The sequence below is a fragment of the Sylvia atricapilla genome, chromosome 15, assembly GCF_009819655.1.
Source record: "Sylvia atricapilla isolate bSylAtr1 chromosome 15, bSylAtr1.pri, whole genome shotgun sequence".
NCBI lineage: Eukaryota > Metazoa > Chordata > Aves > Passeriformes > Sylviidae > Sylvia > Sylvia atricapilla.
This window is the reverse complement of record NC_089154.1, coordinates 14,585,965-14,602,823: the sequence shown is the minus strand read 5'-3', so window position 1 is coordinate 14,602,823 and position 16,859 is coordinate 14,585,965. Positions and strand designations below refer to the sequence as shown.

The window sequence follows — 16,859 nt, the reverse complement described above, 5'->3', positions numbered from 1 at the left end:
TTCTTAATTAAAAGAAGCTGAAGACTGTAGGGAATTTCCTGCTGTATATTTCTATCTCTGGTCTAGTTATTTTTCTCTAAGATGCATCATCTCTCAGCTACACAGACCACCTAACACTCTTAACCTAACTCTGAAACAAGATCTTTTTTGAACCCTGTTGGTGAAAAAACCATCTATTAATTTAAGTTTTTATTCAACAGAGCTCCTAAACAAGTTCAGACATTTGCATTTGCTTAAATGCTTTAGTTAACTTGTGCCATTAAGAAACATTTATTACTATATTGTATTAACTAATGTAAGTACTGCTCAGTGTGTCAGTGATGGTTCTGAGGACAAACAGCTTTTAAAGGATTGTCTTTGCCTCACCAAAAATTTTTATACTTTTCAGGTACAGAAAAAAAATATTTCATGTCCTAAGAAAATTTTACTGGAATAAGATATGTAAGAAAAAGTAGGTCTTCTATTACATAAACTGCCTAATTTTAAAACTTAATTCGCTGCTTATGTTTATCAAAGACACATGACTTGCAGACCAGATTTTTGGCTAGACCATTACTACTTCTTTATTTTCCCTACAATGCTATGAGGAAACCTATTTATATCAGCACTGTAAAATCCTTAAAAGCTGAATCTGCATTTCCTGCAGCAGAGTCGAGTGACTGGGGCAGATCTCACAGATGAGAACGTCAGGTCAGCTCTTTCACAGTTCCTGCACACAAGGTTTTTTCTGTACTTAGTGTCTGCATGGAGAAGAGCCACAGCCTTTAAGGCTTTGACAACTTAGGCTTAACTTGCAGAAGTTACACCAATACACCTTCAGAAAGGTAACTCTGCTTAAATGTTAAACTCTGTCCTCCACTGAGTTGGTTTTCACTGTGACCAAAATCACATTTTCAAGGACAATAGTTGTTATGATGCATTTAAAAGAAACATGGTCTAGCAGGATTCCTTACACATGCAGCTTACAAGTATGGTTTAACTCTGCACAGTAGTAATACATATTTACAAGTGCCAGATTTTCAATGATAAATATTTATCATAAGGACATGATTTTATCTTTAATTAGACCAACTGTTAAGGACACTTCTAATGTGAGAAATGCAATTCAGTATTTCATACCAGATGTAGATTCTACAGCTAGTCTTTTATCTCTGCTTGTGATGAGCAGATACTTACACCAAAACCATTATGTAACACAGGAGTGATTAGAAGAGAGTAACTACAAAAGATCTGAGCTTTGGAATTAAAGTAAGAATTTTCTCAAGTTGCATCCCTCAGTTTAAAACACCTGTGACCGTAGGACCAATATGACCATACTTTAAGTATCTATTTCCTACACACTCCATACGAATTTCTTTGTTCTCATGAAAACCTGAATGACTAGATTATCTTTCCTTTCCTGTACCTCTTTAACCCGCTGAGTTACGGCTCCATGTTTGACACTTCTGGAAAATGTATAAACATGATCCTGGGTTATAAACAACTGAAATGTGATGCCCATCTAATAAAGGCAACCCCCCTAAACCACGTATGTTACTGACATGACACAACAAACGTGGTTACAAGCACTGACACAGAAAGAGGCAGGAGGAAGGACTGCTGACAGGTTGGGGGAGAACAGCAGCAGCCTGGTGGTCTCCTATGAGAGCAGACTGACTTTCTTTCTCCAAAATAAATAATTACACCAGATTTCTAAATAATAATAAAAAAAGGGCAAAGTATGTTGGGATTTCATTAGCAATTTTCTGTGTTTGGATCCTTCAAGATGGTATGAAGTGAACTGGGGGAAAACCAAGTTCATGTCTAATGATGTGCTAAACTTGATTATTCTTTGGCAAAGCAGAGAAAGCAAGTGGTGTCCTTGCATCTCTGTGCCTCTACCCAAACAGCCTCTCTGCAACCCGCTGAGCCCTCTGTGCTCTCACAAAGGCTGCTCTTAAAGGGAATAATAAAATGGAAACAGAACGGCCCCGTTACTAAGGTAACTCTGAGGCAACTTTTGATTCAGCTCATTTTTCTCAGCAGTCCGAGTTACTGAGCTGCCTGTTCTCTGTATTCATTTCATTAGCAAAATGTTTGATTATTGGCTTGCAAATGTTACCTGTTGACTCAGTGTACAGTAATGAGCATGCCAAAGATCAGTGTTTAAACACACTCATTAAGGACCAAACAACATTAGAGATGGCAAGAGGGACACATGATGGAGGGAACAGAAGAGTGGCACAGAAAGGAGTTTGGGAATTTCTTCCCTGGAGCTGTTTCTGTTCCTTTCCCCCATCATTTGAAGCCTTCCCAACTTCTGGTTAAGTCTCTGGACACTCTTCTAAGAAAGATGACAAGGTGACAACAGTGTTACAATGATAATGGTTTTTTACCACTTGATGAAATTATATTCCCAGCACTGACTGTTTTTAAATGTTAGCAAACCAACTGGATGACAGAAAATCCTAGAACAGAACTGCTTTGGTTCCCCCATGAATGCCAGTTTCTGGGCATACACCATGACCCAGGATGTGCTGCACTCCATGGAACACGGGCAGTCACAGCTGCCCACCTCCCCAAGAGCAACATTGCCACTGGATTAACACTGACACAAAAAGGAAAAAAGATATGAGGTGTTCTCAGCACGTCTCCTTATGGGGAAAAACCCCCACTCATAAATCTGAACTCTGCAAATATCACACTGCAAATATCACACTGCCCTCAGATAGCTGGGGATTTTTGCCCCACTGATTGGAAACGGTGGGAGATTGAGAGCTTGGAAATTAGGCTGAGTTGGATGAGGCCAGGCTTAACAATTAGATGGTAATTTAGGAACAAGATCATAAAAAATTTGCATTGTTCAGTAATCCAAATAATGCGCTCTCTTACAGATACAGAGAAAATGACACTGTGATGCAGCGATGGCAGGAAATTCTGAGGGACTGGCACACTCCAGGAACATGAAGGCAATTACCAGAAAACAATGGGAGCAGCATGGAGGAGTAGCTGTGTACTGCTCTGTCTCCATGGCGCTCAAATGGCATCACACAAAGCTGAGGGCTTTGGTACAATTACTCATTTAGCACATGCTCCACCTGCCCTTCATCCCAGACGTGGCCCCCATTAGAAACGGATGTGCAAAGGATTGATTTTAGCAGAGCAAGACTTGTTTTAACACTGAATAAATCTGGGGTGCATTACACTCCTGGTTTAAAATTGGCTCAGTGTGGGAGAAAGCAACCTCCAAGGTAATTGTGAATTCTGTTTCCATGTTTTATGTAAAACATAAATTCTGTATTTTTCTCCTATGGCAATACCTGATCTCCCTCCTCTGTAGGCAGGAAAAAACTCAGGTTGTCTTGTATCTGTCAGTACTTGCAAAATGTTGCAATTTTGCTATTTATGTTAAGGAACTTTTCATGTTTAGCCTTTTTACTTTTCACTCCAAGTTTTAAATTTTGTTTGGTACTTTTTACAGGTGAGTAGATTCAGTCGATAATTCTGATCTACGGGAAACAATGAGGCTTATAAACTGTGTTCAAAAATTCCTTGAAAACAGTACCATTTAAGTTAAATGTATTTTGTCTGGCAGCAGAGCCATTAACAATTTGAAACAAAAAATTCCAGAGTAGGAAAGTTTGAGAAAATACCTGCTTTATGAAACTTTTCCATTATCTCCTGACGAACGGATTTATTCAAGTTGAAATAATCGTCGTCTTCATCAGGTTTGCTCAGAAACAGAGGGATGTGCTGGAATACAATGATATGCTTGCATTTGTGGCTTGCAGCAGTAGCCAGCTGCTCATCTAGCCAGGCATCCTGGGCCTGCCTTAGCTCAGGGCACTTGGAACAATCAAAGTACAGCTGAGAATTCAACACAACAAAGAAAACACCTCCAACCCAAAAGCTGAAGTAGTCGTCTCCCCAGTTCTTGCAATAATCAGCAATGGTTTCACTGGTTGGAGTATTGCCAATGTCATGGTTCCCACTGACAAAGACCAGTGGAATGTCCTGGTCAGTGTTTTTCAGAACATCCTTTAAATCCTGCTCTTGGTTTTTTTTCCACCGGGTCCCTAAAGGAAAAGAAAAAATACAGAACATTAGAGTGTTTATGTTTCTCACCTTCATTTTTTAGCTTTTGTTTACAGAACTGTGCCTAGTTAGAAAATATTGTGAATATAGCAAATCTTAGATGTGACCATGAAAACATCTCCACTTTACCCCTGTCCTCCCCCAGCCAGACCCTGGCCATTTCAGTCCCTGGCCTGAGGGCAGCTCTGGGCAGCACCCAGCAGAGCACAGCAGTCACTGCTCTGCACCACGAGCTCCAGCTGATGCTTCTCATCTGCACGCTGATGATGTGCTGAAAAAATGCAGCCTTGGATGGTGTAACAAGGGTAAAAAACAGGTCAACTTCTGGCTTATATTTTATGGCTGGGCAGGGAAACTAAGGGTTGTTTGGTTTGAGTTTTTTTTTTTTTTTTTTTTTTAATTGCAAGAACTATTTTAACAGCAAAAATTTAATCAGTGTCTTGTGGTGACTTATTTATATGATAAGGGTCTTTTAATAATAAGCATGCTATTAAATTTAAAGAAATGTAGTTGTGTACTTTGCTAGGTTTCCCAGGATCTCTGCCTTTAAATTAATATGCATGTCCATACAGTTACTCTTATGGATGTCAGGAATCTGTCCCTGCCTACAAAGATTTGTCTTATTGACAGATTGATATAAAATCACTGAAAAAAATTAGAAAAGAAGTTTTAAAAGGGCAGTTATTTTCTTCCAATGATGACAGAGATTTTCCTATGTTTTCTAAAGACCAATCTTTAACTCGAAGCCATTGATATAAAAATTATTATTATTATTATTAATGAATTAAATGAATATAAATTGGTTTTGTCCTGCAATACATAACACATATCGAGCATGTGCCCATTTCACAAATTATAATTCCCATTTTTTAACTAAAAGCTGTAATAGGATTTTTACAAGAACTCTGAATTCAGGTTTCCAACACACACTTGCACACAGGTCTGTGCCAATCAATCACTGTGTACTTTTAAATTCTACTTTCCTAACTACACACACCTTAGACACAGAAATGCAGAAATGGGTTCCTGTACTGCAACTATGACAGAAAAGGAGTCTTTACAATTTCTTCAAAATACTTATGATGAATATGTTGACAAACACTGACCCTTATTAACAAATATTTTGTTTTTCATACCCTACAGTTACAGGCTTTAGTACCACCTCATTGCTGTTCCCTGAATTCTACAGCTTTAGAAAAACACCATGAAAAACCCCATATTAAGTCTGAATTATGGTTAAATGCAAGAACATTGATATGAAGTGCATAAAGTCAAAATCCACAACTCTCTTGGGTTTAACTGCTGCAGAAGGTAAGAAGTTATTGTAGGAAAATCTTTGAATAACCTGACAAATACTGGGCATATGATACATCAGAGTCTAGAAAATAGTGCAGAGCAGGTCACTTTTTGGGGTGTATTAATGGTCAGTTTAGGCTGCTCTTGTAAATCCCAGAAAAACAACAGGGCAAGTAATATCTATATTGCTTGGAGAAGCTGAATTTTAAAAAATACAACAAAAAATTCAAATAAACCTGGCACACTGCTGTCCACAGGGTAAGGAACCTGGCTGAGAGTGCTGCTTTTACTGACTCTTCCCATTTTCCTACGGGAAGAGTTGGAAATCTGAAGCTCTAAATGTGAAAATGTCTCGGGGAGGAGGGTGGGGAAATACAAGGGAGGAAGGCTCTGCTCAGATCCATGTAAACACATTACACCACGTTAAACTCCATGCTATCACTTTGGGAAATTTAGCTAACAGTTGCAGAGTGTAAAGACATTTATGCAAAAGTTAGAGAAATAATTTGCAGAATTATGTATACCTCATCCCAGTGGTGAAATTCAAGCTCTAGAGACTAACACTTAGATTAGATTTGTCGACAGCAGGGGCACTGATTCCCTCATTTAATGAAATATTATTTCTATAGCAACAGAGAAACATATTCAGTGTTTATTGCAGAAAACAGATTGCTCAAAATGGAAAACAAGGTCTCTGCCTAAGAGCCTAGGAAATCCTACTGAAGAGTGATTGGTTTAGAACAACTGCATCTTGGCTTGACCTCTTCTTGGCAGAAGATCAAAACAACTGCAGAAGAAGAGAATCCCAAAGAGACAGAAGAGGGAGAAAGTGGAGGAATGTCTCAGGACGCCCTGGTGCAGTGCTGGGGAGGTCCCACTGGCCCTGAGTTGCAGATCACACACAAAACCTGTGCCACAAGGAGCCCTCCTGAGGCACCTCCCCTGACTTCACATCTGAGCTGAGGAAGAGGTAAAGAGGACAAAGAGGTAAAGAGGTAAAAGAAGCCACTGGAAAATTAAAGTGGTCCCTGCCACAGCATAAAAAATATCCTTTTAATCTCGCTCAGGCACAGAGCTGTAATATCTAATTATTCCATTTTTTATGAAAAACATTCCTGTTTGATGGACATGTATTTCTTTGGCTTAGAGGGAACTTTGTTGTAGGTGAATAGGGAAATAACACAGTGCCAAAAGGCAATACAAAAAAATTATTTGTGAAGTGCCAGGGTAGATGCAACTGAAATAAATTTCTGTGATGTTTATCCTGGCATCATGTGCAGTGACATTTTTAAATCCCGAGCCACAATTTTCCGTCTTTATGTTAGGCCGTGTAAATAAAGTCTTGCCCTGAGATAAATGACTTCACAAATTAATAGCCCATAAAGGGCAGCTTGGCTTTTATGAAAAATCTGAAAGTGAGAACTGTTGCTGGTGCAGTTGTGTGCAGTTTCCCACAGCTTCCCAGTGTATCATTTTGGAAAGCCGAGGGATGTGAGCAGGAGCACGAAGGTGCAATGTCACTGTGCCTGTTGTTTGCTGTTGTGTGTCCCTGTTTACCTCCACAGCTCCAGAGTTCTGTCCTGCACTGCTGAGAGGAACCAGCCTTCTGCACACACTCAAAGAGCAGATTTCAAGACAGTATTTTACAGCATTTCTGCTGCAGCTGTCTTCAGTCAGCAGAATTACAGATTATTGTGACAAAGAAATAATCCTTTAGCTACTAATCCTTAGTTACAATTTTCTTTGGTACTCCACAGAAGGGTGCACCTCTCCAAGAACAGGTTTAGTTTAATTTTTGTAAGGCACCAGCTATTACAAACAACTTAAAGCATTGTTTCCCCCCAAGCTGTGTCTGCCATGCTGATGGCAGGTTTTGTACAACACCATTCTCCCATCCAGTAATCTCCACTAACTCTGCAACTTTTCCTCCAGAAGTATTCTGATTGAAAAATTATCAATTCATTGACAATAGCACCAGTTTTTCTACTGCTAGGAACCAGGAGGGTGGGTTATGATGGCATTAGGAGGTGGCACCCCCAGGCATTCCTGGCTTGGTGTTAGAAGTATAAATACTCCTCCCAAGGCAGAAGAAGCCTTCAGCTCAGATGTCTTCAAATAATTTAACAATATGCAAAAATGTGGCACAATAATTTCCTGTATTTCTCATTACTTGGTCTAGTATTTTAATATATCTTAAGTGCCCCAGACTTAGAGGAGCTGCAAACACATTGTTTCTTAATGGAAAGCACAAATTTTCACTTTGAAGAAGAAAATAAAAAAAAATTAAGTTTTATGCCAGCAACACTCATGAAAAGCCCTGATATGATAACTGCAATCTGTTTAACATTTAACCTAAGAGAATGACTATCAAAGTAAGAACTACACTGCAGACAAAAATACTATACATAATACCAAATAGAAATTGTACCTACGTTTGATAAAAGCAAAACAGAAAATGTCAAAACACCACTGATGAAAACAAGATTTAGAAAAACACTGGGCCCATTCCTTCTGTAATTTATGATGATACCAGAAGTACTCTGACATCAAAAGACAACTAATTATTGTTTAAAACAATCACATGACTGTTAAAAAACAAAACAGATTTGGGTATTTTCCTGGGCCTTACAATGCATCACAATTGCTTAGAGTCCAACTATTTTGAGCACCTCCTGTTCATGAGACATTTGTCCTGTTTTGTGTTTTCTTCTGTCTGCAGCTGCCCTGCTCCTCCATTAGAAGACCTCCCCCAGCCCTATTCTCTGCATTTCCAGGGAGGAGGGGAGTCCAAGGCTATATTCACACATGCTCTTTTTTTAGCTGCACTGGAGGAAATGGAACTGCTCCCTCCATCTCTGTGGGAAGGCAGCCTCCTCCTGCCAAACCAGGACTGCCTTTCATCTCTGCTCTTGTCTTGGGCACCTGGCTGTTTGCTCCAGATTAAGAGGGCTACAAGCAAGGTCCTACATCACCCTGTCTGCTGACCCCTCCCCAGGGACAGCCCCACTGGTGCCCCTGTCACTTGGAAGACATCACAGGTCCAAACCCAGTGGTACCATCACCATCACACAGCACCTGCCGGGCTCCTTCTGTGATTGCATGACTGCTGTGCACTAACATACACAAAAATGTGAGCTTTAATCTTGCCACTGCTCAAAACACCAACCCCCAGCATCCCTTTTCTGCAATGGCATGAGTGCTGTGCACTAACATACACAAACATTTGAGCTCTCATCTTGCCACTTCCCAAAACACCAGTCCCCAGCATCCCTTTTCTGCAATGGCATGACTGCTGTGCACTAACATACACAAAAATCTGAGCTCTCATGCCACTTCTCAGAACACCAGCCCCCAGCATCCCTTTTCTGCAATGGCATGATTATTATGCACTAATATACACAAAAATCTGAGCTCTGATCTTGCCACTTCCCAAAACACCAGCCCCCAGCATCCCTTAGAGCACTGATGCAGATGGAGTGTCCCCAGCCCTGACACTGCTCCTGTCACTGGCTGCCTTGTTGCTGCTCTTCCCCACCTCATCACAGGGTGACTGCCAGGGCCTGACTCTTCCCTCTGCTCCTGTGTTTACAACTCACCATCCCACAAAAGCAGTGATCCTATCGTGGGCCATCAGCAGAACAAACCACCACGGTTCTCCACTTTCTTTCTGTCCTGGGATGCTACAAAAATGTGATAAAGGACAGGGCAGTGGACAGAAAGCAAAGCCCTCTCTGGCCACCCAGTTCAGTCTTACTGGTGCTCTTCACTGTTTCTTGCTTTAAACTTAAAAGCTTCCCCTCTGGTGTCTGTTGTAATGAACTAATGCAACACACTGCGTCATTCCAAATTATTACATGCAAGAATAAGCTGATCCATTTTAATAAACCCATTATGGTCATGTTCTGAAATAGGTTTTTTGCTTCAGTCTGTGCTGTAATAGCTAAAATGTCTCCTCTCTCTTCTTTAGACATATATATTTCTAATCTTCAAATAGCCTGAAGACAATTTTATGATGAACAAAAAATTACGCAGTTAAAAATAATGTAAATATGACTATATTCACTCCTGAACAAACTGACTGACTACTCAGTCTAACTTATGAAGAACCTCATTTCATTAGTTCCATGAAAAGCAGAATCTGGAATACTCATTTGTCTACAGCTGTAAGTGACTTTTTCAGTACATTTGAAACAAATAATAATCTGTTCTGAGACTCAGAAAGTGATCACACAAAGATTTCTTTACATGAAAACACAAATTAATTTTAATAGATAACTTTTGGCATTAAAACAAGAAGAAATTTTAACTCTGGTTTGAGCTAATAATGAACAATTATTACATTAGAGTAATGACAAAATCCCCAACTGAACAAGGAGGCCTATTAGGGGATCAACTGGTCCTGGTTTCAGTGCATGACATTAAATATAATAACTGCAAATGCTGACATTTTTCTGAGTGCCAGCCACACAGGTGTCCACTTAACAACCCAACTCATGGCATTTACTGCTCCGTGCTCTGCTGTGAAAATAAGTATTATCCTTCACTTAGGCTCAACTCTGCTCTTATCCTCACTCATCTCCCAGCAACGCTGCGCTGTCACAGCAAGCACAGGCCACCACTGCCTTTGGGCCCGTGCTTCTGAGGAAATCATCACAAACAGGAAAAAATGCTGCAACACTACAGTCCAAAACCAAACTTAAATTAAAAAAACCTTCTAGTACTTGTACTAGATTTTTAGTACTGTCTCTAGTACTGGCATCATCAAATATAAGATCTGAGAATATTCTGTAACTAATTATGTCTCCAAGATTTTAATATTTAGAGATATCGATCTGCCAATCAGATTTCTAAATTCAACCGTAGACTAGATTAGAGAACATACAAAATACAAATAAATATATACTTGCTGAAGATGAAACATTTGCTTCTGACAGCCAGTGGTGTCTGCAGTATGAGCCTGTGTGTGGAGATGCCTGATGCCATCCTGCTCTGGGCCGATTAGAGCAAATTTAATTTCACACAAAGCTGTTTGAGGCTCTGAACGCTCCATTAGGTTTTACTAGAATCAGATAATTACTACAAAATGTTTATTTATGCAACTGCAGCGGCATTTCTTTAAACAGTTATTATTAGATATTTAACAAATAACGTGCTGCTTACCAAACCCTTAGCTATTATTAATAACATTGGTGTAAGAGTTTGGAGAAGAAAAGAGCCCAGAAACATTTTGTTTTGGATTTCATCCTGCCAAACATACCAGAGTTACAGGTTCCAACAGCAGAAGGAAGAGATGCAGTGAGTTTATTTAAATTGATTGATATTTAGACTGTGGCCAGGAAATCAGGTCACACCTAACACTGCCCTATTGATCAGGCAGTGACACATTAATGAAATGTTACCTTGCACTCAAACAAATACAACCTTCACCTGTACCCCGATTCATTATAAACATTTTAAAGCCTCTGCTTCTGCCTTGCACCTAAAAAGTCAATCTGCGCCTTTTCTACTTCATGCTCTATTACAATTTTCCACTGACAAAGATTCAGGAATTGGGATTTAGCTGACAATTGTGCTGAAACTGCAAGTGACACTGGATACAGCTGCCTCCTCCCCAGCTGTGCCACACTGCTGGGAGTTTAAAAAATACACAAACTTGCTTTTGTCAGTCAACCAAGCAGCCAGTTCAAACGCAAAAAAAGCAAATATAGTAAAGGTGAAATGCTTACAGACATTTTTAAAGGTGGAACAATATTTTAAGACACTATTTTTTAGCCTGCTCATGTGCCTGTTATATGGAGAAATCAAGTATCAGCATCCATGCTCTTGCCTTCTAGGTGCTAAAGGGATTTTTTGATAATTATTGTATTTTTGTTAAAATTAAAACTTGACAAAATATCTTATATACATGCCTCACTTAAGGACTAGGACTGCAGCCTAATTTTATCTGGCCAATTTTTTTTTAAAAAAATTACTGATTCTTTGTTTTAGCAAAGTCGGTTATTTAATGGTAGTTTAAAAGCAGTATTAAAAGCAGCTCACAGATTATTTTTTTTCCTTTGTGGAACGTCTTACCAGATCACTGTATATAGCATTAAGAACTTGAATTGGACCTGACATTTCTCTGTAATTTATTCAGTTCACAAATGTATAAATGGCAGCCTGTGCATTTGCATGCAGATTTCAGCATTCCATTCCCATCCCATCCCTGTGCAGAATTCCCCAGCAGCAGATCTGCACTCCCACCACCTCTGTCCCTGCACCGGGACCAAACCACTCCTGTGTGATGCAATACAGCACTCACCTGGCTGCAAAGCTGCTGCAAACCTGCAGCTCTGCAAACGTGCAGCAGCCCGCTGGGCAGTGTTTCCTGACAAGGAAGAACACACTGTGGACTTGATCAAGTGTGATAAAACCGGACTCTTTGATAGTTATAAGGTTAAAAATTAAGAACGATTTCTGTGGCCGCAAAGCCGGGGAATAGAACCTCAGCTTCAGTGCAACCAGGATGTTGTTTCATGCATTGTTTTAACCAAATTGAGTATAACTTTGCCCAGGTGATCAGGGGGGATGAGAATGATTTGTACTTAAATACACAGGCCTTAGAAACAAAGCTATTCTCTACTAGATCGGGTGAAACTGTACCTAATCATCATATGATAGATGATATAATTGTAACGATTAGTGGTAGCTGAATGTGATTATTATCTTAAACCAGAGTCATGAGGATCACAAGGGAAGATATTTACCAAAATTCACGCTTGGGTGTATACAACAGAACAATGGGGGGTTAATGATTAACATAGAGTTGTACAATGAAGGGGTATAAGGCTGTATACTTTTTGAGCCTTGTGGGAGTTGGATTTGGGTCTGTACCCGACTCCCAGAGCTCTTCAATAAAGCACTGCACATAATCATTCTGTCATTACGTGTTTCCTACACTAACAACTTCCTCAACGTTCCCTTTTAGTGGATCCTGGACCAAAAGACAGGTGGGACTTCCTGGGAAATACCAACCTCAGCTCTTACACAAACCAAGTATTCACCGACCTTTACTGACCAGCACAAGATGGTGTCTTAGGTAAGAGAATTCCAAACATTCACAAATAGTTTTCAAACAATAATGCTTTCACTAGGAACATTTGCTATGGTGTGTGCTTTCCCTAGTTTAAAAAATTAGGCAAATTAAAGAGGTTTTTTTTTAGAGTTACCCAGTAAGGTGTTTGCAATTATACACTGCAGCCTGTGTCTCAAGCTTTACTGTCTATAAAAACTGCACTTTTGGAGGGAGTCGTGTTAAGGCACTTTATATTTACCAGAAACAAGAGACAAATACTTTGGACCATGGCAGCTGCAAAATCCAATCTGGGCATGTGAAAACAGCTCAGGCTAATCCAGTTGTGATTCTCCCAGGAGAGAGGATGCCTTCAAATGCAACAGTGATTATAAACAGAAATGAAGCTATACTGCTGTCTGGCCACCAGAACCATCAGCTCTGATGTTCCTCAGCTCTGCAGCTTGTCTATTCTGAATTAAATAACTTCACTCTCCTCTGTGGACGTGTCACAGCTCATAAGAGGGACTAATTGTACAAAAGCCAGTATGCCCATCTCATCTCACATTCTGATCATCAAACTGTCATGCAGAAGTCAAATGGAGAAGCAGTGCTTTGAAAAACTGCCACTTAATTGCTGTCTAAATATGAACCCAGAATCCCAACATTTGGCACCTGTTTCTAAAATCTTGCCGCGCATCCTTTGCCTGCTTTATTACATGAAGAAACACTGCACGGGAGACAGCAGAGGGTATATAATTTTGAGGAGATGTGCAGCCAGTTCAGCCTTTCACATGAAGAACATGGTGCTGCCCCGAATTGTAATTAGGGGAACTGAGCTGACGTGTCTCACGGAGGCTTTATGGAGGAGTTCAGAGCGTTAGCGGAACGTGCGAATTCCTGGGGGAAACGCCAAGTGGTGGTGCTCACACCCAGATACACACACACATGCACACAGCACAGCAGGCAGCCAGGGGATGTCCCAGAAGAGCTGGGGCCCCTGGAAGCAGCAGCAGCACACACATCCTGGCTGTAGGCAGGGCCCCTCGACGCTTGGAGGAGAAAAAGCAGGGAGAGAGGAAGGACCCTGGGGCAGGGAGAGCACAGGCATCACCTGCAGTCCCACAGTGATTGTGTCAGTGACAATTCTTTCCCAAACTCATGGCTGCTTTTTACAGGATGCCAGATGTCGAAGGTGAGTCTGTACCTTTCCCCAGCACCAGCTGCTGCAGCTCTGGGACCATGCCCAGCTGCTTTTCCCCCATGACACAAAGCACTACTGTTCTGGCAGCCTTCAAGGCTGCAGTGCCTCAGTGACCACGAACACATCAGCAATGAGCTGTGCAGAGTTTGGGCACCTCTGTTTTCAGCTTGTCTATTGTCAGGGCCCTTTCTGTCACCTCCTGTTTAAACTGTTCACAGCAACAACACAGGCCTGGGCTCACAGCCTGACACACGCATTAGATGGCACGGGAAAAACATCAAAATATGTAACAGACATAGTCCTGAAAGGTCTTACAATTCAAGTACAGCCCAAAAAAGAGAGTGAGAGACACAGACAGCAAGAAAACCAAGGAGCAGTAAAAAACCATTATTAAATATGACTGCAGCTCTGTAAAGATCATTAAACAATCAGATGTTTTAGGCTGATCCATATAGAAAAGATACATTTGTAAAAGCACAAATGGTGAAACGTGTTATAAATAATGATTTGAAAACCCTTAATTAAACAATTTAATAATGTAAAACAAAGGTAGGAAAAAACCAGAAAAATATCACTACTTAGGCTTAATTGACAGAAAAGGCTGATGTGAGATTATAGAGCACTGCATGACCTGGGTAGGGAATGTGTATATTAGAGATTATTATAGCTTCACATTAACTAAAACAATTAGTACAAGTGTTCACAGTGTATTTGAAGTGCCACCATAGTAAATCCCAATAATTTTGATTTCTTGTAATTAACATATACACACAAACGAATTTAAAACTGCAAGCATAAACATTACTTGCTCACTGATCCATTATCACACTGCTAACAGATAGAGCTTAATCAAATTCTATCAGTTTTTTTGTGATTATACACATTATTACACAAGTCTCGTTTCATTTAGTCTCTAAACACTGACATTTTATTGCAGTCAGAGCCAAGTCAGTTTGCAAGAGACTTGATGTTTTGCCCTTTTACTCGTGTAGCCAGAACAATGCATGAAAAAAAAAAAAAACAACAAAAAACACCTGCACTAAATACATCACAAAAATTACTTTCCTAGCCAGAACTATCAAGTTACTGATAGCAGTAGCATCATTAAAAAAATGCAGTTAAATAATTTCCTCCGAAGGAATCCGGCCACTTAAAAATAGTTGCTGGATTCTCAACTTCACAGTGAGTGTTTCTCAGGTGACCTTGGCTGCCACCAGCTGAATTCTGTGCTGCTGTAACAAAGGTGCTGAAATGCTGATGCTGTTACCTGGACACCAATCCACACTCCACATGGGATGGAGAAGGAAGCACCACGTTCATGTCAAACTGAAACAGGCAAGAAAGAAGTGGGGGGAGTTTGCCCCATGTTTGGAGGGCACTATTGTATGGAACAGACACCAGCTTCATTGAACTTGAGGCAGGATCAGGAAGAGCTCAGCCACTAAAAGTGGGATTTTGCTACAGACCGCCCAAAAAGAGCAGAAGAATGGATCAAGTCTACTGTGAGCAACTTGAGAAAGTCTCTAGATCACCCTGGCTCTCGGGTGATAACTAACCCCCCGACACCTGCTGACAGCAGACCTGGAACCAGGACAGTCTGGGACAATCCCCTGACAGAGACAGGGCCAACTCTGCTGGTGCTACTACAGCAGTGCTGGGGACGAGTTCATCCTGGCAGCCCTGGCTCCAGCAGCCTCCAAGGTGGAGGATCCCAAGGGGAACAGGAAAGGCAGAGAGCACACCTGGGGCCTCAGGACAGCAGACTGGCTTACTCAGGGACCAGCTACACAGGATCCTGTGTCAGGCAGCTCTGAGAGCAAGAGTTTGAGAGGGTTGACAAGTCTTCAAAGACAAGCTCCTACGAACACAAGAATGTCCTTCTGGATTCTCAGGGAAGGCAGGGGGAGACAGAAAAACGCAGGCTATAGGGAAAATGATCTGGCTAAATGAGGAACTCATGCCTAAGAACCAAAGAAAAAAGGACATAGAAAGGAGCTGGAACCAAAGACATACTTGAAAGGTACCTGGGTATGCAAGGCTGCTGTCAGGAAAAGTGCTCTAAGGGCTGCAACTAGTAGAGGGCAGCAAAAGCTTCTACTGCTACTTATGCAATAAAACAATAAAATACAGCCCACTGCTGTGTGGGGCAGTGACAAGTGCCAGGCACTCACAGCCTCCTTGGCCTCCCTGCACTGAAATGTTCTCCCAGAGCTAAAGGAGCACAGGAAACACAGGATGCTGCAGTCTGGATTACTGGAGAACAAGATGGGTGAGGAACTGGCTAGTGGACTGCAACTGGACTGTTGGGCTTTGAGTGAATTAGTAATGAAACAATACTGGAAGTTTTCATAAAAGCAAACAGAAGGTTCCAAATTTATATGAGAACAGTAACATTTTTAGAAATAAATTTCCAGAGTTTTAGAAAAATGCAGTTAAATAAACATATAATCTGATCAATGATATTTTATAAATTACCATTTTGGTCATCCTAAATGATATGATACTTAATGCATACAAATGCCTTCAGAAGGAAGTCCTTCATTGTCATGGTGTATCCAAGTGTAAGCCTCAGGATAACAGAAATGATATTCAGTGACACAGTTGCACTATAAGGTATCGCTTTAAATTCTTGATGTGATTGTACCACAATATTAGTGTTACCAAGAATAGATATCCTATTCTTGATTATGTAATCAAGAAAAACTTCTGGAAAAAATATTCAGAGTACAAACTACTTTTAATCAGCAGCTAAATACCACGATATGATTACTTCGTTGCTCTAATGACATCTGTAATGGATTCCAAGTGCTGTGCCTGATTGCTTCCCAGCTGATCAGGATTCTCCTCATCACTTCTAGCTGCTGGAATTCTGAGATTTCTTGGGAGTTCCGCTGCAAAAGCCTTCAACACTGGCTCACCTAAATGACTACAGTGCATGCTTTAAAACAGTCCCATCAAAAATTTCACCCTTAGTACTCCAGGATAAAATATTTTAAGAGAAGAGAGGAAGGTCTGTGTTGCCCATTCGATTTTAGTCCCATACTGCTAATCCACAGGTACCTGCACCACAGAGCACTGTGACCTCTATCAGCAGTTTAGACAGACAAAGGGCTGTAAAACTGTATTCTTATGTACAACCTGATGGTTAAATTGTACCTGTGTGTTTATCAACACACGGCAGAGCAAGCCATTTGTATAAACACAAAGGCAATGATGAAGTAAGTAATTGTTCCA

At 40.6% G+C, this 16,859-nt stretch overlaps 1 protein-coding gene and 1 long non-coding RNA gene across 2 annotated transcripts in view; one reads left to right on the top strand and one right to left on the bottom strand.

Annotated features, from left to right (window-relative positions):
- The window catches only part of CPPED1 (calcineurin like phosphoesterase domain containing 1), a 38,678-nt gene that overhangs the window by 10,272 nt on the left and 11,547 nt on the right, over window positions 1–16,859 (bottom strand). The window contains exon 3 of the mRNA XM_066330290.1: window positions 3,633–4,055. Coding sequence (XP_066186387.1) covers window positions 3,633–4,055 — 423 coding nt within the window. The remainder of the gene's footprint in view (window positions 1–3,632; window positions 4,056–16,859) is intronic.
- On the top strand, window positions 1,789–3,184 carry LOC136368195 (uncharacterized). The gene is made up of 2 exons (XR_010744805.1): window positions 1,789–1,981; window positions 2,874–3,184. It is a non-coding gene; the product is annotated as an uncharacterized lncRNA (long non-coding RNA).